Below are 19,380 nucleotides of genomic sequence, written 5' to 3'. Positions count from 1 at the left end.
TTCCTGTTACTGGGGTATCCATCAGAACAACGTCCTCTACCGGCAGGAGGCTTCCTGCTACCGGAGTGTATCCACAACAGCACTGTTCTACCTCCTAAAATCTGGACCATCACAGAGAGTGCCAGGGTAAACCACATAACGAACACAGAAAAAAGACAAAACACAACTGAGGTGGTAGAGCCTGCCTATAATAACTGTGAAGGCTGAGGCAGGAGGATTCCCACAAGTTCAAGGCCAGCAAGACTGTCTCTGACGACCACCAACCAAAGAAGGCAAGGGAAACGTTTTGGTTATCTTCGTTTTTAATCTTAAATTTTCTGCCATGACACCGGAATGCATGATAGAAATGGCTCATCTTCACATGAAACACTTGGGTTCATTTTCATTCACAAGTTTTTCTAAAAACAAAACAACATTACAATTTCATAATCCCACATCCTGCCAGCCACTATCACAGATCTGACATGAAACAGTAGTCGCCAGCACGAGGGGCTGGCACGCTTTTCTGCGCATGAGTAGTGTCTTTGGAAACTACCACCCAAGAGTATCATGATTATAAATCTCATTGTACATGGCAACCCCAAAGGTGACAGATGTCCCCAAACAAAGTCCCTGTTTGTGGAGAGCCGCATCCTCCAGGCACTGAAAGAAATGTACTTTCCTTGTGTCCTTTTTGCAAGGACCTGATTTCATCGCCACTGCTGACTGGTGGACAGAGATGCCTGAAGCTGTGCTCCCTCAGAACTGGGTACAGACCGAACTGAAAGTCAGGTGGCTTAGACCCTCTTCTTTGGAAGAGAGCTACTTTGAGGTGTTTTTTTCCCTTAATTAAAAAACTGTTGTAAACAAAGGAGAGAGAGCACACGGACATACACCTAGACAGACTTCCACTGTGAACATTTGATGCGTGCACCGTATCTAGAGATACACAGGTCTCCACTTGTCCCCACACACCCTTCCATACAGCGTGGGAATCTGAGTGTCCTAGTGTCCTTGGAGTTCCCTGGAGCGCTCCTATTTCCGAACGATGGCTACCTGATATGTGTTACTCCTGAGAAGACAGAAGGGAATGACAGTTCCGATGCACTTTGGAATGGCACAATCACGGAAAGGCCTGCAAACTTAAGACTTCTCTAAACACAATCCAACAAAAAGTATGGAAACAATGTAGCAAGGTAAAAAAAATAAACAGTTTTTTGTAATCGAAGTATAAACAAACATAGGAAATGCACACTTGTCATTGAGTAGGAAACATACTTAAGAAAAATAGTTATCTGACAAAACTTGAAAAAAGCCCCTCCCCCACGCCTACCAACACGTGCACTGCCCAGACCAAAGCCACCACCGAGGGCTGCAAGGCTCACAGGAGGAGGACATGCCCACAGATGGCACATCTGCAGAGGGGCCCCTGTGAAGCAGTACTGTGACTGTCACCCTTCCGTAAAAAAGACATCCCTCGGTGTGGTAAGTCTGAATAAAAATGACAACTGAATTTCAAGCACCAATTCAACCGTTTAGACTACTGTGTTGATACTTCTACCGAGGGAACAGAGTGCCGAAGGCTAGCGAAGGTTAGCAGGTCATTACAGTTCATCTTTTAAAGGCATGTGGTTTCTTTCCCGTTCCCTCGAATGCCAAACGTGAGAGAATGTTTAGACCAGTAAGGATTCCTCGGAGAACCCACCACCTCTCAGAATCATGGTTACTATACATGAAAAGCTCTTCACCAAAGCAATGCTTGCTCCTAGGATAAAGTACCTGTCCACAGAAACTGAGGGCTGCCCCTCGTGATAACGTGGAGAAGGCATCACCTAGAGCAGCCTCAGGAGCACATCCGGACATGGACTGGTAGTGTAAGAGAATGCAGTATGACGTGATAAAGGCAACACCACCACACTTGGCAATACTCAGGCTTTCCTGAACTAAAAAGTCCTGTTAGACACTGGAGTGGGACAGTATCACAAGAAGACCACTTTTCTGCTTCATTTTTCTGCATCAAGAAAAAAGGGCAGTTTGAGCCGGTGGCCATGCAGTGGTGTTTGCAATGCCTCTGTCTGTGCTGAGGAGATCGCCTTCAGAGAAGGGGTTTATTTCCATGGTGTAACTCGGTTCTGTGTCCAGTATTCACTCCACACACGGTGAGCTCCTAGACACACTCACCTGTTGACTTCCCCCCGGTAGTTGAGTTTGCTGTGTCTCCCAGATGGCAGTTCAGACTACTGAAGAACACTGGGTCACATGGCACACAAACCTCCATCCACAGTGAGTCCCCATCACTGCTGGCTGTCGCCTGACTCCATCGCCCACAGGCAGCTGAAGGAGGACAGGAGCCGGGGTCTTAGCATAGGGGTGGTGTGCCTTGCTGGTCCTCAGGTAGGTCGGCCGCTCCCTGCTTCTCGCCTAACTCACTGACAGGCTCCTCATCAATCACGGCCCCGAGGTCTTCGCTGGCCCCCTCACTCTGCTCCTCGCCACCGCCGGGCTCCACAGTCTGCTCCAGGCTGTTCTCCAGGAGCGTGGGCGAGCTGCTGATCCTGCTTTCTTCCTCGGCTGTCTCAGTCAGCGGCTGGGAAGGAAGGAGACACGGCCTGGCACTGTCCGTGCAGGAGGCAGGGGCTTTGGTGAGACTGCCGTCTGGGATGACCTCGTTCTGAGGTAAAGGTAACTTTTCCACAAGCTTCCACTGAATGATGCTCATATCTTTTCCCCCAGTTGAAATTAGGTGACTGTCATTATGAGTAAAACTGACGTTGGTCACGTGGCTGCTGTGCGCACTGTACTTGTGACTGGGAGCCTATAAAATAAATCAGACAGGAAAATGAAATCCATTCTTTACATGCCTGCTTAGAGCAATGGAGAGGACTAGGGAGACAAGTGAATTTAATGAAAACAGGTTAATTTAATTGACATCAAAGTCACAAGCCCTCAGACCTACGGAATAAAACCAGCAGGTTTTCTTTTCCCGTTTCTTTATATAAAGGGGGAACGAGAGCCTGGGATGGCAGCACACTCCTGTAATGGCAGTACCTGGGAGTCAAAGGCCAACAGACCCTGGCTCAGAAAGAACACAGGACAGGGCACCATCAACTGTCCACCCCCGAGTGTGAGCAGGGCAGTGCAGCACACCACCAAGACAGCTGCTAACCCAACAGTTCGCTCTGCGCACAAGTAGGGCAGCCAGGTTTCTGTTGAGCTGAGCTAACCTTTGCCTTGGAGCAGGGATACTGAAACAGATGAACTTTACAGAAATCATCGGCCACAGCTATCACCCTTCGATTGTGGGACCGCACCAGTGCGTTGATGTCTGTCCCATCGGATCCTTCTGGCCAGACACCTGGAGAGAAAGAGGTGTGGGAAATTAGCCTGATGTTAAATAACTGACCCCAAAAATAAATAACATCCACCCAAGACCTCAGGCCAGGAAGCAACGGGTGGTGCTAAGAAACTAGCCCTGCCTTTTAAAGTTTCGGTGAGGAAACCTTAGCTGTTCCTTGTAGAGAAGAGCAGAGTCACCGTCAGCAGAGGGACTGTGTGCTCCCTCAGGGAGAGGCCTTAAAAACAATGTGCTTATGAAGTGCCAGGTCACACATCGGGCTAGTGTGTATCCCACAGAATTTTCCTGTTTTCAAAAAGAAGATATGTCAAATGTGCTTAGCAGGTTATTCTGCGGCACGGTGATCATGGTCAAAGTAATTAGACAAACTCCTGTTAGACCAGACTGAATGTGGAACATGGAGGTTGAAGTGTTGACCTCCCATGGCTGAATCCTACACCGGAGGACTTCTTTCTTAATGTGTAGGAGTGTTTGCTTGCACATGTATGTGCACACCACATGTGTGCCTAGTGACCACAGAAGTCAGAAGCGGGCACCTGATCCCCTGAAACAGGACTACCATTGTGAGCCACGGGGGTGCTTGGGAATCAACCTGATCCACCTGAGGACAAATACACTTTGGGGGAGAGGGTAGGTTTGTTAAAAATATTGTGTGTCACATCCATGTGGGTGTGCCGGGACACGCGAAGCCAGAGGAGAATGCTGGGAGTCTTACTTGATTGCTCTCTGCCTCCAGGGCCAGTCTTGGGTTGGGGGATGGCGCAGCTGTTAAGCGCTTGCTGCCTTTGCAGAAGAGCCAAGTTCGGGCCCTATTCCCGCATGGTGGGGCACAGCGGCTCACAACCATCCTTCCCTCCATTCAACCAGATTCAATCAATGGCGTCTGGCCCCAACAGCAAGCACGTGGCACACTTAACACACACGCAAGCAAAACACTCTTTATACATAAAATAAATCTTTACAAAAAGAGTCTTTCATGGAACTGAAAACTCATTGTTTTGGCTAGAACAGCTTGCCAGCAAGCTCCCAGGATCTGCCTGTGCTGGCCCCACAAAGTTGGGGTTACAGGCATGTTTATCCACAGCCAGGTTTTCAGGTGGGTGCTGAAGATTCAAACTCAGGTCTTCATGCCTGCACCCCCGGACCTGCCTCCTCAGCTCCATCTATATGATTTGAGACAGGTCTCTTACTAACCCCGAGCTCAGATTCAGGCAGGCTGGCCGCCAATGACCTTCAGGGACCCAGCTGTTCTGCCTCTCCAGTGATGGGACTACAGGTTCATGGTGGCTGCAACTTGGCAAACTCATGTCTGCCTTGTAAGCACTTTGCCAAAGAAGCCATCTCCTCAGCCCTAGAACCCCCAAATTCTATCTTTAAAACACCTTACTATTTTAACAGATGGTACCAGGAAAACGGGGTGGGGTGGGGGGAGCGTTGGCAAGGACACTAAGACACTAATTCTCACACACACTACCAGCAGAATTACAGGGCACATTCACACAGCAGGAGTTCCTCAAAACCCACAGACCCAGCCATGCCACTCTGGAGAGTGCACCACGAGAAATGAACTACTAGCCGAAGAGCAGATGAACAGAATGCAGTCTATGCCGTTCATACAAAGGGGATCAGAGCTGTAGGAAGGACTGGGACCCGACTCTTCCTACTGTGCCCAGTGAGAAAAGCCACTGTCACTGGGCAGTTGTGTGTCCGCTTACATGAACTCTCCAGGACAGGACCCCAACAGAAAGCAGAGGATGCAGTGTTGCTGCTGCTGTGGCTGTGACCCTTTAATACAGTCGCTCATGTCGTGCTGACCCCGAACCATTGCTACTTCATAACTAATTCTGCTACTGTTTTGTAATGTAAATCTCTGGTATGTGACCCTGTGAAAGGGTCCTTCGATCTACTAGGATAGCGGTAGAGATGGGTAGTGACTAATGGTAAAGAGTGTCTTTGGGGGTGAGGAAAATGTTGCAAGATCAGAGCATGATAAACTTTATGATTGTGGGTATAGGAAGACCACTGATTTGTACACTTTAGGTAAACTGTAAAATATGTAAATGAGATCTCAATAAAGTTTTTTAAAAAATGTCTTTAGTAATATGAAAGCTTCAAATCCACTTAGGAAACACCAAAAGGAAATTTACCCTGTGTCAATTCCTTTTTTTTGAGACCAAAGCTGTGGGGTTCTGCAGAAAAATCTCATATTGATTCAATCAGTGCATTTAACTTTTCTGAATCTGAAACTAAGGGTCTTACTACATAGTCTTGGCAGGCCTCGAACTCTAAGAGGTACACCCACCTTTCTACCTTCCAAATGCTAAGGGTTAAAGGTGTGTGCCACCATGCCTGGCTAACATTTTCCATTTATCGATTTACCTGGTAAACACGGTGTATAAAAAGCTCACACGCACACTTTCCACATTAACTGTGATGTTCTTACCAAAGACTTGGAAGCCAAGCACACAGGTGTACGTTGTCCAGTCGATGTCCTTACAATCTGACCGGTTCCTGATCAGTTTGCAGCCATTCTCAATGTCCCCTTTAGAAATTTAGAAACAGGGAGTGTAATCATAGTGCTGTGTACATGTGTACAAATGTATTTCAAAGTGCATCTTGATTCAAACTAGTCATTTACTTGTATTTATAATCCATATACTAAAAAAACATTCGAAAAAGAAAAGAAAGTGTGTAACAGAACCTTACAGAATTACAAAGTGTTTCCCATGGATGCTTTACTCTTCTCTCTGGAAGCATAAAGGCTCACCCTAACACTCTCCTTGCCTCCAGGAAAAGATGTTAAATGAAACCATTCAGAGCTGCATCAGTTTCACAGAAAAATCTCTGATAGCAACATCTACCATCAGTTCTGCACCATGAAATGAATGCATTGCTTTCTTGGAGAACGGAGCTGCACCAAGCCCCACGACTTTGGACGCTGTTAAGTTAGAGGCAGCACACGCTCTTCACCGTCCGCCTTTGCAGCAGCACTGCCTGACAAACGTGTCTGAGCCCACAGATGATGCTCATACTTACAGTACAGTATCTCGTAGTCGCCCGAGTTAGACATTATATGCTTATTGTCTGGGGACCAGTCAAGGTGTGTGATGTAGCTAGAATGTCCCTAAGGAAAGATCAATAAAGAAAGCATTTAGAGTTTTGAATGACAGTGCTTTCTTAGCGCCCGTGTACCAGGACTCCTCAGAGATGGGGCAGCATCAGAGCCTATGGAACCAAAGGTTCTTCAGTTCTTTTACCCTGTCCTGGTAGCAGGCGAGTATGCAGGCAGACACTGGTGTGTGAAGAGACCAGTGACACAGTTTGGGCAGGGCGGTGGCATTCTCGGGGCTGTACACAACAGAACACTATAAAGTGCTCTGAACCTGGGTGACACCTGCTGGCTCTATCTACACACCAGAACAAGTAGGTACACCTCTCTAGAGAATTCCATCTCAGAGAACACCACGCACTCTCCGGCCTGCCTCTAACCCACTCACCACATGGCCCTATTGGAGTGACACCAGTTTTGAGAAGGAAGTTTCTGTTACAGATTATGCACATTAAAGTTTTCCTGGGCTGTGTATGGTCCCTATAAATAGTCAGAATGGAACTCTCCTAGGCAAATTCCTATCTTCAAAGAATGTTCTGGGTAGGGGAAAGTGATCCAACATTGCATTCCTGCAGAACAGCTGGACCCAAGTTAATCATCCGATTCTTCAAAACTTTCCTTAAATAGGAAAAATGATCTTTTGCTTAGCTTTTATTAACACTGGAAATTAAAACAACAAAACTACCAAATGCTTAACTGTTAGTTTGACATGTAAGCATTTGATGATTCCCAATAAACCACTTCAGGTATGTCCTGCGGACCTTAGGTTTTTCAAAGCTGACAGACACACACTCACTTGTTTCATATAGCCTAATTTTGTACTTTTGGAATTAAAAGCCTCCTGCTTACACTGTTTGAAGTTAATAAACTCAATGTGTCTCAGCTACAGTTTCTAATGACTCACAAGCTTCTTGATTATTCCAGTCTCCTGAAGCCCAATTAAATGTGTCCCTAACTCTTTCTGGACCCACAACCTTCCTCATAGCACTGAAGGTCCATATATGTTTATTATATGTTTAAGTGAACTGAACTGTGGGGTTTGGGAATTAAGAAGTTTTCTGAATACTAGAGACTGGGTATGTTGGAAAACAGGTCGGGAATCACCTGTGGTTGAGAACATTAGCAACAAGAGAACAATGTTTCAAGCCAGAAAGGCATGCAGGGTCACTAGGTACTTCTGAGTGTGCATGAGGGTATGCCAACACGTTGACAGATGAGTCTCATGTCTGGCTCGGCTGTCCAGAGGTTACGCAAAGTAATCATGGCAATGCACACTCCTCTAAGTGTTTATTCTAACACTGATGTTCTCTGCATATTACCCGAATCTCTCAGAAGAGCATGAAAAGCATTATTATGTCTATGTAAGCCTTAACTCACACAACAGTGGACACAGAATGTGTTCAGAAGGCCAGTCAATGCAACTGTTCTGAAAAACCTATGGGGGGGGGGGTAGTTTTTGACTCATGCTGGAAAACAGAATGACTATTTCCCCGATACCAATGTCAACAAGATGAGCACAGAGATGAAATGCAATGGTTGGGATAGGAGGGTCTGTGAGGTCATACCCACCCAGAAGCTACGATAGTGTCCTTCCCCTCCCAAGTTACAGACTCGGGGACAGGACAGGCTGAACGCCCCTGCTCTGAAAGCCTGAAACCCGAGTGCTGATGAGATTCCAAAGGCCTTGGATTTTGGAGCATTTTAGATTCGATGCTCATGTGGGTGATATCTATGCAGACATCCTCAAATCCAAAACCCTTCTGAGCCCACGTACCTCATGTAAGATATTCAACCTGTGCACACAGAGTGGGGAATAATGTCAGGCTTCACCTCAAGGGACAAGCATAACGGTACAGGATTGTTTTATTACCCGGAGAAGAAATTCTAAAACAGAATTCCAGGCCAGCACCTCCATCACTGTCGCTTGATAACCGAAAGCTACAACCACAATGCTAATCACAAGGGAAGATGATGAAGACCACCCTGAGAAAAACCATGACCCTCCAGGTAGGGCACTGTACGGAACGCTGCCTGTGTATCAGTGATTGGCAACTGATTTAAAATTACATGGGAACAAAACAAAAACATTCCAAAACCTAGGTTCTCCCCTCTCTACCGCAGATAGGGTTTCTCTGTGTAATAGTCTTGGCTGTCCTGGAACTCACTCTGCAGACCAGGCTGGTCTCAAACTCAGAGATCTGCCTGCCTCTGCCTTCCAAGGGCTGGGATTAAAGTCATGAGCCACTACTGCCCGGCAATACCACTAATTTTTAAAGCTAGCAGAGTACTATATATAACCTGATATAGAAATATCAAAGCATATCATTCTATTGAAAACTGAGTTAGTTTTATGGTTTATTTGAGATTTCTAGGAAGTTTCGACCAATCGGGACACAAAACCAAGGAAAACATTCAATGGTTCACAATATAAAGGATTAAATAACACTTAAAAAAATTGTCTTTTGAAAGAGAAAAGGTATTCTGTTGAATGGCTTCCAGTGTAAGAACCACTCATATTTTGTTTATGGGATGACAAGCATTGTGTGGTCAGGGTTAAGAATGTGAGAGAAGAGGAAACCAGAGACTGAACTGTTGTAGCCCAGCTTTTAAGGTCTGACCTGACACCTGGGACCCCAGTTCTTCTCACAGGGAGACTAGCTCACTCAAGCACTTCGGGGTGGGGTGTGTGAAGGTTAGGGTGGTCGGAACAGGGACTGTGATAAATGAGTTACTGCTGCAGTTTCTCACTCTGTGAAGACAGATGACATGGAGCTGCACAGCTGGGCCATCTGCAATCCTCTTATATGCCAGAATCCTCCAGTTTAGAGGCCAGTCCTCCAGTCCTTCTGAGACCAGACTTAACATCTCAACAAGCACTTAGAAGAGGGACTAACCAGTATCAGAGTTGAGAATTCATGGAGAAATATTGGAACAAGACGTTAAGCAGATAAGGAGTACTTCAGGAAGAGTATGAGCGACATTTGGGATCAATTAAATCAAGCCAGGTGGGACAGTTCAGACAGGCTGGGCTTTGGGGCAAGAGCTTGTCTCCCACCCACACTAGAAAGCAAAGAGTTTCAATGACTGAAGGTCACGGAGGAGCCTGGGAATTAAAGCTCAAGGCTGAAGTCACTACCAACAGGAAGTGGCAGAGAAGGGAGGGCCACAGTGGCTGCCCATCAGTGTCCTCAGAGTTACCATGCCTGTGGTAAACTAGCATTTGATGGACCAGCTTTGGAAGAATGTGGGTGATTTCAGTGCACGTCTGAAAATGGATCCATCATTGGAGTCCCTTGAACCAGCCTGCTGCCTTCTATTAGGGAGCCCTGCTTTGCATTCTCATGTAGCCCCACCTTCTGAAATAACATGTTCATACATAGACACCACAAGGAGGAGCAGATTGCAACTACTCAGAACTGGTTATAATCTACTACAAGGGCGCTTCCTAAAGCTCTAGCCTCAGTCTCTTTCTCCAGCTACACTAGTCACTTAATGTTGACCAATATGCTAGGTCTCAGGCAGTCCAACAAGCAGTCCATATTCCCAGAAATGAGCTCAAGATGGACTACAGAAGGATTTCTGGCAGACAGATAAAACGCCAGCATTCATCCTGCCAAAAGGAGTCATTTCCCTTATCTATCAAAGCCCACGCCTGGCCCCAGGCTCCCTCAGTCCCTACTCCCAAGCACCTGTCACACAGGCGAGCGAGCGAGCACCTGGCCCTCCTTCCCTCAGATCCCCGCTCTCTATACCCACTGGTCATTCTCTCCCTCTCCCCTCTCGGTATCTCCACCATTCTCCCGTTCTGCTGCCTTTCTTGCTTTCCCTAGTTCTGCCACAGCCAGTCTGCTCGCGCTCTCTAAAGCACAATTCAAACTCTTCCCTTGACCATACTATGGACCAGCCATTTCAGGGGTTTCTTCCCCACACTCCTTTGCATAAGATCAGGCAAATGACTGCAAGTATGGAGCAGCAATTGCATTTGAATTTGGTTGTCCATTTTAATAGAGACCACAGTTCTACGAAAGATGAACTTCTAAAATCTCCAATTTTATGAATGTAAGATTCAGAAAAGTTAATTAACTTGCCTAAAGTCACAAATTAGTAGGTGGTAGAGTCAGCAATGCCCAGTTTGTCCTCTCTAAAAGCAGACAACAGATAAAAGCAACTGTGGGAGCCCACAGAGGTTTCCTAGTGAGATCTGAGCTTGCTTTACCAGCAGGGCTGCATAAGGGGATGACTGGACCTGGTCTGGGTACCAGGTGTTTGGAAGGGGATACACTTGGGTGTATCTACCAAGGGGGAGGTCTTTTGCCTCGCCCCTTGGCATTGTTATAAAAGGCCCTTTTGAATCAAGTTCTGGGCCGTTGGGTATTGACCCAGGTCCTCCCGAAGCGATCCTGTGTTTCTGTCTTTCTTCTCATTGGCTAGACTTATCACTCTATCTCCAAGTTTCTTATTCCTCCCTCCTCCTCATAGGGACCCTTTAAAAGGTGGGAGCAGGTTCCCCACAAGCAACAGAGACTCTAAGAGAAGTGATAGCAACAAGCCCAGCACAAGGACAGAAGACAACTGAGCCAAGCAGACAGGCCTTTTGTCACAGCCGCAATTAGTTCACGAGCAGCTCTCCATTATACTTCTAAGAACTCATTAAAGAGAAAAGCTGCCGGGCAGCGGTGGAGCACACCTTTAATCCCAGCACTTGGGAGGCAGAGGCAGGCGGATCTCTGTGAGTTCAAGGCCCACCAGGGCTACAGAGTGAGTTCCAGGAAAGGTGCAAAGCTACACAGAGAAACCCTGTCTCAAAACAAACCAACAAACCCCTCGAGTTCCAGGGGATCTGACACCTTCACATCAATGAACATAAAATAAAGTCAAATAAAATATCTTTTTCAAGAGAATTTAGAGTTGGGCCAGGGAGATGGCCCGGTGGATATGTAGGAGCTTGCCCTGCAAGCCAGACAACCTGTGTTCCTGCACTGGATCCATGCAAAGCTGCCCTCTTCCCTCCACATGTACACTACAGCACATGCACTCACACACGCAAGTCCTGTGCATAATAATAAATAAAATAATTTGAGGCCCACTAGGGTAAACTTCAGTAATCTAAAAAAATTCTTATGGTGAAGTACTTTCTTCTTTCTTTGTGCATGTGTGTAGTGGTTTTAGTGTATGGAAAAAAAAAAATCACACAGAGCAGCAACAAACAAATCTCTCTTCTCAAACATTGTTTTTGCTCATATAAATTCAACATTCCTGTTTTCTTTTCTGAGAGTCTCATTATGTAGACCTGGCTCGTCTCGAACTTGTGACCAATGCTCTTGCCTCTGCCTCCAGAGTGCTAAGATTACAGGTCTATGGCCACCAAGCTTGGCCAAACTGAAAACTCTTAATGTGAATTTTGAAAGTGCTTCAAAATCTAAGACTTTATTATCTCATAGGACAGGTGGGTCAAAACACAAGTGTAATAAACATCCTGTAAAATTACCCACCGGGCTATATATGTATAAGAAACAAATGAGCTTAGGGTTTTTACTTCAATCTTGGCCCCAAGATCTCTTATTCCCAAAGTCAGAAAGCTGACATCTGAAACACTTCTGGTCCCAAGCATTTTGAATAAAGGATATTCAATCTGCATATCATAAGCACAATAAATATCAGCCTCGTACCATGTGTGTTTATAAGACCTCTTTTATTATGCCACCCAAGTAAACTGTTTCATCAAGACTATGAAAGGATTTGTGCCACCATACCAACTCATCACGTCATTTGCTAATTCTGAATAATTTCTAATATACATATTAAGTTGCCTAAGTTTGTATGAAAATCATATGCACATTTATTGAGTATTTCTATGCCTGGCACCAGCCTCGGGTCTTTATGTGCATTCACCTCTTTTCTTTCATGTGTGGTGTATGTATACATGTGAAGCCACAGGGGCACATGAAGTGTCTGCCTTGTCCCTTGAGACAGGGGATCTCTCGTGTAAGCTGGAAACAGGCTGGCAGCCAGTGAAGCCCCCAGCACTGGGTTACAGGCAGGCACGTCCATGCCCAGCTCTCACGTGGGTGCAGGTAATTCAGTCAGTCTTCATGCTTGCATGGTAAACACTCACTGAGCCACATCCTCAGCCCTGCATTAGCTTCCTTTAATCCTGTTAAGTAGAAACTACTATTACCCATCCTTTACAGGTGAGGAAACTGAGGCAGAGGTTAGAGCAACCTGCTCAAGGTCATATTAGTGTGTAAGCAGTGCATAAAGTTCCGGCCGGAAGTTTGATCCAGTTTGTCAGGAATCACCAAGCTACACTACCTACATGTCCTTCTCCTTTGTGGGACTGAACCTAAGGCCTCAGATGTGCCACCGAGTGCTCTATCTACCACTGACAACAGCCCTCCTTCAGCTCTACCTGTCCTTCTTTTTCCTTTGGTTCTTGTTGTCTGAGTGCCCTGGCTGGCCTGTAACTTGCAATGATTCTTGCACCTCTGTCTCTTGAGTGCTGGGACTGGGATCACAGACATGTGCTACCATGCCTGGCAACTGTACTTCTTGAGGACAAAGGGACACATTTTCTAGATAGTCTTGGTGCCTAGGCCATTTCTCAATTTTGAGGTGAGGTCCTAGCAAACAGTAAGTATGTAGCTATTTACAGAATTTAATTTTTATACTGTAAAGATAACCTATTACCTTCAGAAATGGGTAAACAAATATCAGGAAACATGTTCTGCTAACTTCCTTAAATGCAGACATCTCTAAAGTTATTCCATTTTAGTGGCAGACAGGTGACACAGGACATTGTAGGGTATTGGGGATGGGCAGAAACATGGGACACTGAAATAAAAAGTTTCCCACAGCTCTAGGTGTGGTGACACATACCTTTAATCCCAGCACTCTGGACACAGAGGCAGGGCACATCTCTTGTGAGTTCGAGGAGAACCTGGTCTACGTAGTAAGTTCAAGGATAGCCAGGGCTATGCAGAAAGATCTTTTTTTTTAATCAAACAAACAGTTTCCCACAGAAATAGCTTGAACAAACTGCCTTAATACTAATTAAAGATAAATACTGAGCTCAAATGTAAGGGGATAGATACCTTTCCAGAACATACAGCTGTGTTCTACAGTTAGGTAATTACAATTTTCTTTTTAAGAAACCTATTGAATTATGTGTATGCGCACTGCCCCATAGAGGTCACAAACACTGGGTCCCCTGGAGCTGGAGTTACAGGTGGTTGCCGGCAGCTCAATGTGGGTGCTGGCAACCAAACTCCGGTCCTCTGTAGAGCAGTACTCCTTCCCACTGAGCCACTCGCCAGGTCTCCCCCTCCTCTTTTGTGAGTTAGGGTCTCATGTACCCTAGGGTGGTGTCAAACTTACTATGTAGCTGGGGATGACCCTGAATACTGATCCTCCTGCCTCCATGTGCCAAGAGTATGCCGCCATAGCTAGTTTATGAGGTACTGGGGATTGAGGTAAGGGACCCTGCATTCTGGTACAGGTGACCTCAGTTTTCACAGAAATAGATGAGAGTTTAAAGCAGTTAAAAGGAGAACACAACAGCTCCATCAATGTGAACATTTAATTCTCCTTTTAACAGAATACAATTCTCAATTACTTTGTAACTTAGGTTATTCTATTTTGCTACTTACAGTGCATTTTCCGTATCTGCTGTATTTTCTTGCATTTTCTGAGACTGTGTAGAGGTAAATAAAGTTGTCATGAGATCCTACAGCCAGAAGAGTACCATCTAGAATTAAAAATGAAAAAGTGCTGACTGCAAAAATGTCTTTATGTATCGCTATTTTATTGGTTCTATTAAAAAAAAGTTAAATCTCATCAATTTAAATGTTATTTGGCATTTTATTAACAAATCCAATCACTTAGCATCCCCTAAAATCAAATGGTAATCTAATCCAACATAGAATCCCTTCCTTGGAGATACTCTCTGGTCTGGTCCTTGTAGTCAGTGAAAGGCTGGGTTCAGAGCAATGTCCCTGCATTTACTGGTGGAAGCACAGTGTTAATGCAGCACGCTGAGCATGTACAGCTGCAGTGTTGGGTAAGCACATCTGACCTCACAAATTACAGGGTGGGTTGTTTAGGAAGGAATATGCTGCATTCTCTAGTTCTGTGTTATCTTTGGTTGTACCTACCACTATGCTACGCAAATAACAACTAGTCAAACTCTACTGATCTTTTGATGTTAAATGCTACATTTTGTAGAGCTTGTTATTATGGCATTAAAAACTAATAAAAATAAAACAGGAAACTCTGCTGTTTCAAAATGACTCTTCTGGGGAAGTCAAGATGGGTCAGAAGGGAAAAGTATACACTGTTATGCTTGATGACCTGCGTTCCATCCTAAGAACCATGTGGTGAAGGATAGACCCACCTTACAAAAGTTGTCCTCACACGTGTGCACATAGACACATGTAAAAAAAACCCAAACACCTAAAACAACAGAAATCACACTGATTCTTTCTGGGTTTTCGCATCTTGCTGTACATACATTTTTCTCCAGAGTCTATGCTTCCTTTGAAACAATGAAGAAGCAATCAAACGTCTTTTTTCTTTACTATCAGTTCAACAGCTATGAGAATAGACTTTCTGGGCCAAGGATATAGCTCCTTGATGAAGTGTTTGCCTATCCATGCATGGAGGCCTGGTTTTAACCCTAGCACTACAAAGACAAAACCAGCCAACCCTCAATATTCAAATATAAGAAATCCCATGTATGCTTATCTACAATCCCAGTTCTTTCAAGAGGAAGGGGAATTTTGAGTTTCAGGCCAGCTTGGGAAAGACTATGCCCCCAAAAAAGTTAGACTAACTCTAGAAGAGAATAATATGAATCAAACCATATAAATAACAACAAAAGTAAGTAGAATATTGGGAAACCATTTTGAATAAAGTACAAAGAATTATTCAAAGCTGAATGAGTTATATAAAATTAATGAATTACTAAGTATTTTATCTAGCAACAACCAATGTAACTCAGAACATTACTAACTAGAGTATTTGGATATTAGTGTGTATTCTGGCTATTTCTTCTACAATTTTTTGGCAACTCCAAGGACTGAGCCCTTAGCTCCATTCTCCACTGCTTATATCCTTTTATATACAAAGATTGCTAATTAGATGTAACATTCAGCTATTGAGGATATTTGTATACTGTGTGAAGATGTATTGCTGTGATTGGTTTAATAGAAAGTTGAATAGCCAATAGCTAGACAGAAGAGAATAGGTGGGACTTCCAGGGAGAGGGAGGAACTGGAGATGAATCGAGGCACGAGATAGATGCCAGCCAGACACGGAGGGAGTTAGACATACAGAATAGAAGGAAGGGAAAAAGCCATGTGGCAGAATGTAGATTACTAGAAACAGGCTAATTTAAGTTATAAGAGCTAGTTGGGAACAAGCCTAAGCTAAAGGCCAAGCTTTCATAATCAGTAAGTCTCAGTGTCATTATCTGAGGGCTGGCGGTCCCAGCGAGAAAGTACTATTACATTCATCTTAATATATAAAGATCCTAGTGTAATGGTATGCTTTGGTTGTGCTGTTTATAACTCCTACTGCAGCTGTAATGGTTCATTCTAAATGCATGCTTGCTTGATGGTTACTATGCTGTTTCATTTCTCAGGTTTCTTAGTTTCCAGTAGTGGAATTTAGCCTGATGTTCAGGGGACACGTTACAACTCTTGAACACAGAGAGGAGTGAGCCTCATGAACAAGTAAACGTGATTTCAGTGAGTGCATATCAAGGGGGGGAGGGCTGCCCACCTACTGAGTAGCGCATCACGGAGAGCTGCTCATTCCCATCAGTGTGGATGGACACGAGATCTCTTGTTTCTGCATCCAGAACAAACCACCTGTTTAGGAAGGAAAGAAGGAAAAAATAAAAACTACCTTCAGATATTAACATTTACAGGAAAAAGTAGCTGACTTTTTCTACATTTTTTTTCAGATTTTATTTATTTTTGTTTTATGTGCACTGGTGTTTGGCCTGCATGTGTGTCTGTGTGAGGGTGTTGGATCCCCGGAACTGGAGTTACAGACAGCTGTGAGCTGCCCTATGGGTGCTGGGAATTGAACCCCGGTCCTCTGGAAGAGCAGCCAGTGCTCTTAATCACTGAGCCATCTCTCCAGCACCCTTTTTCTACATTTTAATTTAAAAAACTTCAGTATTAATCTTTTAATTATGACTGTGCTTCTATGTTCTAATTAAGGTTGTATTTTAAAAAGCGCTGCTAGATAGACATGGGTCTAGTTGTGTTTCATTTCTACTCAGGTACCTCTGTTAGGCACTGTTTAGACAGAAAAATAAAGTGACAGGGTCGAGGTTTTCCAAGATTACACTAGAGCTGAGGAACAGCAGATAGGGCAATGGGCAAAGAGAAATGATTCAACGGTAACCCCAGGTTACCCCAGGACGCTCGGCAAACACCACAGAACTCCCAGGAGGAAGTGAATGAGAGCAGGCATAGAAGAGCCAGTCAAGGGGGTGCAGGGTGAAGTGAACACTGAGGGAGGTGAGGAGGAAGAGCAGCAGCGGAGCTAGGGAGGCAGGCAGGAACGCGGACACATTCGTGAATGAACTGTAGTAACTCTGTGAGGCAGGGACTGAAACTTCTAGGTAGCTAATTTAACTCATAAACTCTGTCATTTAATAGCCTCTACACACATGAGTTTAAAGGCCAATCAGGAGGAAGCTGGCACACTGAAGCCATATGGTCCATGTTTACTGAACATCCGTTGGTGCAGCTGACAGCGCCCACAGACTGTAGGTGTGTTTTGAACTGTTATTCATCAATCTTCAGGCTACCACTGTAAGCACTGAGAACCGCCTTTTCAAAAAGAGAATAAGATGACATCACAACTAAGACTAACTGGATCTTGAGATACAGAGTTACTGTGATCACCAGGCTTCAAGTTTTAACACTATTATCAAAACTTTATTATATTCTTATACATTTAAAATTGTTAATTTTAAAGTTCGCAAACCCCTAGACTGTTTCCAAGTCACTTTAATTCTTCTAGGAAAATGACACACAATTGTTCTGTTTGGAAGCAACCTTAGCAGCAACAAAGCCCAGATCACATTCCATGTAGAGAAACCTGCACTGCTGCACACAGCAGCTACTGAAAAACAGAAGACACACTCTTGTGTATTTTTTCTATTTCTTTAAATACATAGCAGACTGATTCTTCTGTTTTTGGAATGGAACTTTATTTTGCATTTTAATTGTTCCTGTGTGTGGAAGTCCTGAACTGACTCTCCAATGAGAAGGGTCTCTCACTGTACGCAGGAACTTGAAGACTGGGCCGTTCTAGCTGCCCAGCTTCTGTCTCCACATCTCGAGTGCTGGGATTAGAGGATGGATGCCATGCCTGCTTAACTTTATGTGGATTCTGGGGACCCACACTCCAGCCATTACACTGCACATCAAAAGCATTACCCATTGAGTCCTCTCCCCAGCCTGGCAAATCCTCTTTAATAGTAAGTCAATGAATGACTTGTTAAAAGTATAGAATTGCTCTACAGATGTGCAGTGATACTGGGATGCTCTCACCCTTTTCACTGTGTGGACTGTATTCTACATTCAGAAAATGCTGCCATGGCCAGGATCTCTGTTCTTAATGAAAGTCCTAGCAAAGAAAATTTTCTACAAACAAAATTTGAGTTTTCACGTTGCATTTAATCACTTCTTTTTTTTTGGGGGGGGGGGGGAGGCTGAGGACCAAACCCAGGGCCTTGTGTTTGCTAGGCAAGCGCTCTACCACTGAGCTAAATCCCCAACCCTAATCACTTCTTCTTATAGGGTGGATATACCAGGACAAAGCTTCTATTTGGGAGTAATGTGCCATCGCTATGAGGCTCGCTTTTCTCAATGTAATGGCCATTAGGGATGGTAAATCATCTGTCATAGATTAAGTTGACATGCGAACCAAATACTAAAAGGCAGCACCACCGTTTATCACGTTGACTTTTTGGGGTGGGGGTTGAGTCTCATGTAGCCCAGGATGGATGTGAACTCATTCTATAGCTAAGCCTGACCTTGAACTCCTGATCCTCCTACCTCCCCACAACTGCTGGGATCACAACCATGTGCCACCATGCTTGGATATATGACTTATACACAGACAATTTAGAGCTGGAACTACCTTGATGTCCTTAAATAAATGTATCTCTTTCCCTTTAGAAAAATATGCATCCATGATAGTATGTTTTGGATAGTGTGTCTTTGACAGTGTGTCCTATGGGCCTTGTTTTTTTTTGTTTTTGTTTTTGTTTTTTTTTTCCCCCAAATGATCCTCTAACTATAAAAAGAGGAACGTTGGGGCTAGAGATAGTTGAAAGGTGAAGGTTATTTGCTACTTGTCCAGAAGACTCAAGTTCCATGCTGGGTAGCTCACAATCACCTGTTACACAGGTAAAGGGGACCTGACACCCTCTTCTAGCCTCCAGGGATCACCACACACACGGAATACAGACACAGACACTAACACACACACACACACACACACACACACACACACACACACACACACAAAAAAAAAAAAAATTAAAAGGAATGTTACTTTTGTAATTAGAAAAATGTAAAGAAAAAAAAAAAAAAAAAAAGCCAGGTAGTGGTACACGCCTTTAATCCCAGCACCTGAGAGGCAGTGGCAGGCAGATCCCTGAGTCTGAGACCAGCCAAGGCTACACAGAAAAACCCTGTCTCAAAAAAAAAAAAAAAAGAGTAAAGCCAAAAAGAGAAGAAAAGCCCAATTCAACCGATCCTTTATCTGATACTTTACAACGCAGTAATTCAGAGTGGAAAGAGGATGTGAATATACAGTTTGCTCAGAATGAGAAACAAGTGGCTGATGCAAACATAAGCCATGCTGATCAGCTACTTCACACCCACCTGGGGGACCAAACTCAGGGAAGGAGATG

At 44.5% G+C, this 19,380-nt stretch overlaps 1 protein-coding gene across 12 annotated transcripts in view; it reads right to left on the bottom strand.

The window, feature by feature from the left end:
* Nucleotides 1-284: 284 nt before the first annotated feature.
* Nucleotides 285-19,380, bottom strand: part of Eml4 (EMAP like 4) — a 132,209-nt gene continuing 113,113 nt past the window's right edge. For 8 of the 12 annotated variants that reach the window (XM_016008819.3, XM_006990509.4, XM_016008816.3 and 5 more), the window contains 6 exons: nt 16,221-16,309; nt 14,090-14,187; nt 6,371-6,458; nt 5,778-5,876; nt 3,204-3,334; nt 285-2,794 (listed from right to left, as the gene is read on the bottom strand). In XM_016008819.3, the coding sequence (XP_015864305.1) occupies nt 2,339-2,794; nt 3,204-3,334; nt 5,778-5,876; nt 6,371-6,458; nt 14,090-14,187; nt 16,221-16,309 (961 nt within the window). In that variant the 3' untranslated portion in view covers nt 285-2,338. The remainder of the gene's footprint in view (nt 2,795-3,203; nt 3,335-5,777; nt 5,877-6,370; nt 6,459-14,089; nt 14,188-16,220; nt 16,310-19,380) is intronic. The other 4 variants (XR_013046958.1, XR_013046961.1, XR_013046960.1 and 1 more) reach the window with 1 other exon arrangement.

The sequence above is a fragment of the Peromyscus maniculatus genome, chromosome 22 (assembly GCF_049852395.1).
Source record: "Peromyscus maniculatus bairdii isolate BWxNUB_F1_BW_parent chromosome 22, HU_Pman_BW_mat_3.1, whole genome shotgun sequence".
NCBI classification, from domain to species: Eukaryota; Metazoa; Chordata; class Mammalia; order Rodentia; family Cricetidae; genus Peromyscus; species Peromyscus maniculatus.
Note: the sequence above shows the minus strand (reverse complement) of the source record. Positions and strands in the feature narration are given on the sequence as shown.